The sequence below is a fragment of the Petaurus breviceps genome, unplaced genomic scaffold, assembly GCF_028583685.1.
Source record: "Petaurus breviceps papuanus isolate PSGF00001 unplaced genomic scaffold, PetGlider_PUasm1.0 166, whole genome shotgun sequence".
NCBI lineage: Eukaryota > Metazoa > Chordata > Mammalia > Diprotodontia > Petauridae > Petaurus > Petaurus breviceps.
In genome coordinates, this window is record NW_027185737.1 from 709,033 (window position 1) to 716,929 (window position 7,897).

General features: G+C 37.8%; 1 protein-coding gene across 1 annotated transcript in view; it reads right to left on the bottom strand.

Annotated features, from left to right (window-relative positions):
* Positions 1 to 6,196: 6,196 nt before the first annotated feature.
* ATP6V1D (ATPase H+ transporting V1 subunit D) overlaps positions 6,197 to 7,897 on the bottom strand; it is a 21,459-nt gene continuing 19,758 nt past the window's right edge. The window contains exon 9 of the mRNA XM_069082434.1: positions 6,197 to 7,166. Within this exon, the coding sequence (XP_068938535.1) occupies positions 7,025 to 7,166 (142 nt within the window). The 3' untranslated portion in view covers positions 6,197 to 7,024. The remainder of the gene's footprint in view (positions 7,167 to 7,897) is intronic.

Here is a 7,897-nt window from a genome sequence, read left to right on the forward strand (position 1 = left end):
TTTCTTTCTTTCTTTCTTTCTTTCTTTCTTTCTTTCTTTCTTTCTTTTCTTTCTTGTTTTCAACATTCATTTCCACAAGATTTTGAGTTACAATTTTTTCTCTCCATCTTTTCCCTAACCCCACCCCAAAATAGCAATCCTATTGAATCCACCTTTCCCCAGTCTGTTCTTTCTTACATCCCCCCATCATCTCCCTAACTTTTTAGTAGGGCAAGATGGATTTCTATACCCCATTGCCTGTATATCTTATTTCCCAGTTGCATGTAAAAAACAAAAATTTTTTTTAAACATTTGTTTTTAAAACTTTGAGTTCCAGATTTCTTCCCTTCTTCCCTCCTCACTCATTCCCACTGGGAAGATAAGCAATTCAATATGGTTGTACATGTGTAGTTACCCAAATCATTTCCATAGTAATTACATTGTAAAAGACAATATATTATAAAATACATTCCCCTACATCCTATCCTGTCCCCCACTTACTCTATTTTCTCCTTTGACCGTATCCCTTTTCAAAAATGTTTGCTTCTAACTACCCTCTCCCCCAATCTGCCCTCCCTTTTATCATTCTCCCTCTTATTCCCTACCCTGCTATTTTCCTGTAGGGTAAGATACCCAATTGAGTGTGCATGTTATTCCCTCCTTAAGCCAAATTCAGTGAGAATCAGGTTGTCCCATTCCCTTTCACCTTCTTCCCCTCCAATTGTAACAGCTTTCTCTTGCCTTTTTTACATGAGATAATTTACCCTAATCTATCTCTCCCTTTCTCCTCCCAATAAATTCCTGTCTCACCTCTTAATTTTTTTAGATATCATCCCTTCATATTCAACTCATCCTGTGCCCTCTGTCTATGTATACATGAGCATACATAAGCCCACACTCACATATATTTATATACACATACACTCTCCTATATATACATATATGTATGTGTGTGTGTGTGTATTCCCTTCAACAATCTTCATACTGAGAAAAATCTTATGAGTTACAATTATCATTTTTCCATGTAGGAATGTAAATAGTTCAACTTTACTAAGTTCCTTATGATTTCTTTTTCATGTTTACCTTGTCATGCTTCTCTTGCTTCTTATATTTGAAAGTCAGATTTTCTGTTCAGCTCTGCTTTTTTCATCAAGAATGCTTGAAAATCCTCTCTTTCATTGGATGACTATATTTTCCTCTGAAACATTATACTCAGTTTTGCTGGGTAGGTGATTCTTGGTTTTAGTCCTAGCTCCTTTGACCTCTGGAATATCATATTCCAAGCCCTTTGATCCCTTAATGTAGAAGCTGCTAGCTCTTCTGTTATTCTGATTGTGTTTCCACAGTACTCAAATTGTTTCTTCCTGACTGCTTGTAGTATCTTCTCCTTGACCTCGGAACTCTGGAATTTGGCTATAACATTCCTAGGAGTTTTCTTTGTGGGATTTTTCAAGAGGCAATGAATTCTTTCAATTTCTATTTTGCCCTCTAATTCTAGAATATCAGAGCAATTTCACTTGATAATTTCTTGAAAGATGGTGTCTTTTTTTGATCATGGCTTTCAGGTAGCCCAATAATTTTTAAATTATCTCTCCTGGATCTATTTTCCACATCAGTGGTTTTTCCAATGAGATATTTCACATTGCCTTCTATTTTTTTTTCATTTGTTTGGATCTGTTTTATAGTATCTTGATTTCTCATAAAGTCATTAGCTTCCAATTGCTCCAATCTAATTTTGAAGGAGTTATTCTCTTCAGTGAGTTTTTGAAATTCCTTTTCCATCTGGCAAATTTTACTTTTTAAGGCATTCTCCTCACTGGCTTTTTGGAACTCTTTTGCCATTAGAGTTAGTCTATTTTTTAAGGTGTTATTTTCTTCACTGTATTTTTGGGTCTCCCTTAGCAGGCTGTTGACCCACTTTTCATGATTTTCTTGCATCATTCTCATTTCTCTTCCTAATTTTTCCTCCACTTCCCTCACTTGCTTTTCAAAATCCTTCTTGAGCCTGTAACCAATTCATATTTTTCTTAGAGACTTTTGATGCAGGAGTTCTGACTTTGCTGTTTTCCTCCTGCTCCATGCCTTGATCCTTTTTGTCTCCAAAAAAAAGGATTCTATGGTCTGTTTGTACTTCCTCTGCTTGCTCATCTTGCCAGCTAATTTACTTGACTTTTGGGCTCTTTGCCACAGTAGAGCTCTGCTTCCAGAATGAAGAGAGATTTGCCCCAAATTGGTGGGGTTTTCACAGCTGCTGGAGCTATTAAGATGGCACCCTCTCTATAGCCCCTACAAGTTCTGGTTCACTGGCTACAAACCCCAGGACCACCACTTAAGATCACGATCCAGATCCAAGCAGGTTAAAGCAAAAGCCATTGCCCTCTGAATGGTTTCCTGGTCCCCCTACAATTTGCAGGCCAGGAGCTCCTGAGGCAGCAATGCAGCCCAGCCACACAACCACTGGGCCTCCACTGCTTTTCGCCCTGGGGACAGGAGCTGGACCATGCTCTTCAGTCCCCCCTCCCCCCCCTTCCATCAGTTACAGACTGATCTTTTACTTTGTCTTTTGCATGTATGAATTGATAAGTTTGGAAACCACCACAGCTGCTGGTGATTCACTCTCCTGAAGTCTGCTCTGGGCACTGCTGGTCAGGGCCACTCTGGGGCCAGAACTGAGTGGCTCATGCAGGACTGTGCTCGGCTCCCAGCTCAGTGTGATAGACCTTTCTTGTCTGCCTGCCAGGCTGCCTTCAGCAGGTGATTTGTTTCTCTCTGTCTCTTTGTGGGTTCTGTAGCTCTAAAGTTTGTTTAGTCATTTTTTTACTTGTATTGGAAGTGGTGGGAGCCAGAACGCATGCCATGTTTGTGCTTCTACTCCACCACCTTGGCTCTGCCCCTCCAAAGACCCTTTTTCAAGAGAAGTTATTGCATTGACTGATCATATTTAATGTTTTTCTAAATGTGGTTTTTATGCCCTAGTCACTTTTTGTAAAAGTACCACACACAGCTCAGAAATTATATGTATACATCATTCTGTCCCCCATTCAATAATTGCCAGGGATCTACTATATTAACTTTTGTAAAAGCCTAGTTGAGTCTTCCTGGTTTGTCTATGGTTAGATTTATGTAGTCTGAAAAGGGTACATTGAGATCTCCCTATTGTAGCTTTACTGCTGATTTTCTCCTATATACTTAAATACCTTTTAAGTATTTAGATACAAAACCATTGGGATTTTTATGTAGTAGTAGTAATTCTAATTCTTTGTATAGTACCTTTAAACGGCTTCCTTGTTAATATTTTTAAATCAAGTTTATTTTGTTTAAATGATTACTATACCCTGCTTTTTTTAGTTCACCCGAAGCATAATAGATTTTACTCCACTTGCTTAACTTGTAATCAATATGTATTTTGTTGTCTATTTCACTCCATCCTGTCCTTTAATACTTCTCTTCTTTGCAATGAGGATGTTGAAGGGAGTATGTTTTATACCAGAGTATAGTTCATCTATATGAGGTAGCAATTCCATCATTCTCCCACCCAGTATCATTATAGCCTGCTTTTACATCCAACTCTGTATTCAATTCTTTTCTGAACAGTTCTAATAGGTGAGATTCATATGTAATCCATTCCCCCTTCTGTTCCTCAATTTCTCTAGTCTTTTTCTCTGATGTCATAGTATGTTCTCACCCCTTTCTCCTCTTTCATTTTTGTTCCTCTTCCGATCACCTAAGTATATGCTCCCATGCCTGCAGTCTTATCTCCTCTGTTACGCATGAAGACAGTAAGGTGCTGAAGGGACATTTCTTTTCCCCTCTCTTGAAATAGTTCACTCTATAGTCCCTTCCAATCACTTGAATGTATTTATTTCCCTTTCTGTTTCTCCTGACTCATGTCTACATTTCACTGAGCTCTGGTCTTTTTATCGAGAATACGTAGAAGTTATCATTGAAAGAAGTTGCCCCCCTGTAAAACTGTTTTGTCAAATAAGTTATGAATGAGTTGTAAGCATTTATCATCTGTCATTCTGGGGTATCAAGTCCCGAACTCTCCTTTCCTGTCCCTTACAGATTGATCTGTGGTTTCATGATATTTAACCTGTTCTTTTTTTTTTTTTCCTGGCTGCTTGCAATGGTGCAGTACAGTACTAGACCTGGATCAAGGAAGATATAAATTCAGATTTGGTCTCAGACACTTATTAGTTGTATGACTCTGGGCAAATCACTTAACCTCTACTTGCCTCAATCTCTTATTCTGTAAAATGATAACAGTACCAACCTAACTTTTAGGGTTGTTGAGGGTGTTTGTAAAGTGTTTTGCAAATCCTTTTTTTTTTTTTAAAGCAATTCGGGTTAAGTAACTTGCTCAAGGTTACACGGCCAGGTGTTTCTGGGTGGGTGCTAAGTGTCTGAGCTTGGATTCGATCCCAGGTTATCCCTACTCTGGGACCGGTGCTCTTACTCCCTGTGCTACCTGGCCACCCCTGTTTTGCAAATCTTAAAGTGCTGTTATTTTTTTTTTTTCCTACTTGGTGGTTGATTTTAGAGAACTGGGAGTTTTCCTTCTGGGGTTTCTTTCAGGAGGTGACCTGTGGATATTTTCCTTTTTTTTTTTTATCCATGATTGTTTTATGTTTATAGGTTATAGGGAATCAGATGATTCTTTCCCTCCTTTACCTGTTAGACTGGTTAGCTGTTTTTGACAGGAGATACCTTACATTTCTGATTTTTTTTTCCAGTCTTTTAGTTGTTCTTGTATTTCTTGTTGTCTGTAGAATCATTAATCTTTGGCCCAGTCTAATTTTCAAGGATTCCATTAAGTTTTGCAACTTCTGTCCTCCTTCCAATTATTCTCCCTTAGTGTTCTCATTTATTTTATATTACTATTTTAATATTCTTCCAGAATTCCGGTAGTACCTGTGGAAATTGTGCTTCTTTAAGGCTTTACTTATAAGATGAGGAAGATTCTTTTCTTCTGGGTTTCTCTGGGGTATCTTTGGGTTCTTATTTCTTATGTTTATTTTTCCAACCTTACTTCTTATATTGGGCCTCTTAGAAAATGAAGAGGCCTTCTTTGGTATTGAGATCTGGGTGATAAGCACTGTCTTCCATAAGGACCTCAGTAGTAAATGACCAGCACCTTGCTCTTGATAGTCTATTGGTACTTCCCAATTGTTGCCCTCCTGGTACAAGCCCCAGTTTGCTGTCAAAGGGACACAGCTACAGTCTTCAGGAATCCTTGACTAGACTCTAGTCTAGGATCCTGCCTCCTCCCTGCCTTAGCTTTAGGCTCTGAGTTTCCCTGGCTTGTTCCTAGTTGCCAAGCTTTAGAAGGTTTACATGACCATTGTTCTCTGTCTAGATCCCTTCTCTAGTGCCTCCAGGATTCTGGATCCTCCTTTGATTTCTTGACCATTTTTCTTGGTTTGGTGCTCTTTTTTATCCTTATTGGGAATAACTAGTTTTAGGCTGGATTATTCTGTTTCCATTCATTCTGCCATCTTGAGTCAAACATGTTATTTATTACAAATATTCCTTACAAATACTGAGAGCTTATCTTTAATTCTCCAAAGAATAAAAGTTATCACTTTAGATAAATCAAGAAAGGGACAAGGAATTATTCTGAAGCCCTCTCAACTTGTTGTTACAAGAAGGTATAACAAATTAACTGCACCTACCAATAACGATCTGAATGGCACCCAAAACCTTCTACTTCAAACAGGTATGCTCATGAATAATAGAAATATAAAGCAAAATAACTCTTGAGTTTTCAACTCAGACCCCCTTTTCAAGATGGAAATAGTTAAATGTTGCCTTTTAACCTAATTTTAACCAATTAACCTAAGTTCCCTTAGGTCATTTCAAAGCTCTAAACTGCAGGTCTGCAATGTCAGAGGAAGCTTCCTCACCTAGAGTTTCCCATATCTAAGAAATCATAGGTCTACACCCCTACAAAAAAATAAGAAAGATTAGTAGAGAATAATGGAATAATAATGGAGAATAATAGAATATTACTGTACCATAAAAGGCACCTGAGATCATATTGAGGGAAAAGTGTTTAGCTTAGAACACAGAGCCTGTGTTCAAAGCCCAGCTCTGCCCCTCAACATCTTTGTGACTATGGGAAATGAGTAATTCTCTGTACCTCAGTCTTCTCATGTGTAAAAGAATTGAACTAGATAGCCTCTATGGTCCCTTTCTAAGAAATGACAGACATGACAAGTTCTGAGGAAATGTGATGCAGATTATTAAATGAATTAAGTGATGCAGAATTAAAAGAACCAGAAAACAATAACCATAACAGTGAAAAGGCAGCTGAACTAAAGATTAACTGTAATGACCAAGAACCATATTCTTAAATGATGAAACACTTCCTCTTAAGAGGTAGATTATGGCTTCAGATTGGGGCATACGCTATCAGAAACAGTTGCCGTGTCAGTCAATTATTTTTGTTATAAGGGAATATTTAAAAATTTAAAACAGCAAATAAAACATCATTTTTAAATTTTTACTCTGCTTATACTACAGTTACATAGGAATTGGCAGAATTTCTTCCATAATGGAGGGGAAAGTCTTCTTCCATAGGACTGAGACCAGCCATGCCAGAAAAAAAGATGTGAAGTTATTTACACAATACTATATTAAAGCACCATGGTGACAAAAGCAGAGGCTGAAAGTAGATCAAAACGATGGCCGCATATGTAGGAGTCAGGCTATACATTAGTATGAATCACTGCTATTTTCAAAGGGATGTTTTTCAAATATGATTAAAGCATAAAACACCACAACTCTGCTTATATACACAGACCCAGAAGGGGAGAAATATCAATAGGTCATAGTTCTATAGGTTCTTAGGCTGGTCAATTACCACTAAATAGCAGTAGGCCCTACAAATGACTGATATAATCATGATCTCTCCAAATAATCCCAATCAACTAGTAGAACTCTTTGGCTATAACAAATAGCCCCATTACATACAGAACCTGGATACCACATATTACAAGAAAACCACAAGACCAAGGTCTCAAAGAAGACTATAGAACAGGTAGGGCTATTCAAACAGAAGATCTTCATCTTTCTCTTCAGCCAGTAGATTAGCAGGCTCCAATATTTCTCCAGCTGCTTTCCGTAACTCCAATTCTTTCTCTGTTTTCTCTTTGAGAACCTTCTTCTTCTCCTGTATTTTCTTTAACCTGGAGAGTAAGGAGAGTTTTTCCAGAAGTTACTCAACACAAACACTAAAAGAGACACTACTGCTACAGCAACCTGCTTTTTCTCTCTCCTTCTCCCCCTTACTTTCTAAAAAGTATGATAAACACACAGAAATAATCCTAAACTACTATTTTAATTTAAAAATAACAATTAACAATAATTTCAGCATAAGTTTCTAACATTCACATATTTAAGTTCCAAATTATACCTTAAAAATATTAACTCTTTTTTTTTTTAAATTTTTTTTTTTATTTTTAAGCAATCGGGGTTAAGTAACTTGCTCAAGGCTACACGGCCAGTTATTTCTGGGTGTGGTGCCGAGTGTCTGAGCCTGGGATTCGATCTCCAGGTCGTCCCAACACCTGAGCCCATGCTCTTACTCGCTGAGCCACCTGACCGCCCCTAAGCAATTGGGGTTAAGTAACTTGCTCAAGGTTACACGGCCAGGTGTTTCTGGGTGGGTGCTAAGTGTCAGAGCCCGGGATTTGATCTCCAGGTCTTCTCAACACTGGAGCCGGTGCTCTTACTTGCTGTGCTACCTGGCCGCCCCAAAATATTAACTCTTAGTGGTCTCTAATAGGCCATCTAAATTTATATATTTATTAAAATTCTAGATCATATGAGTCCAAATAGCTCAGCCTCTAAACTAATAGTTCTTAACCTTTTAAAAAATTTTTTATAAATTTTAAATTTTTATAAATTTCTTTAGCAG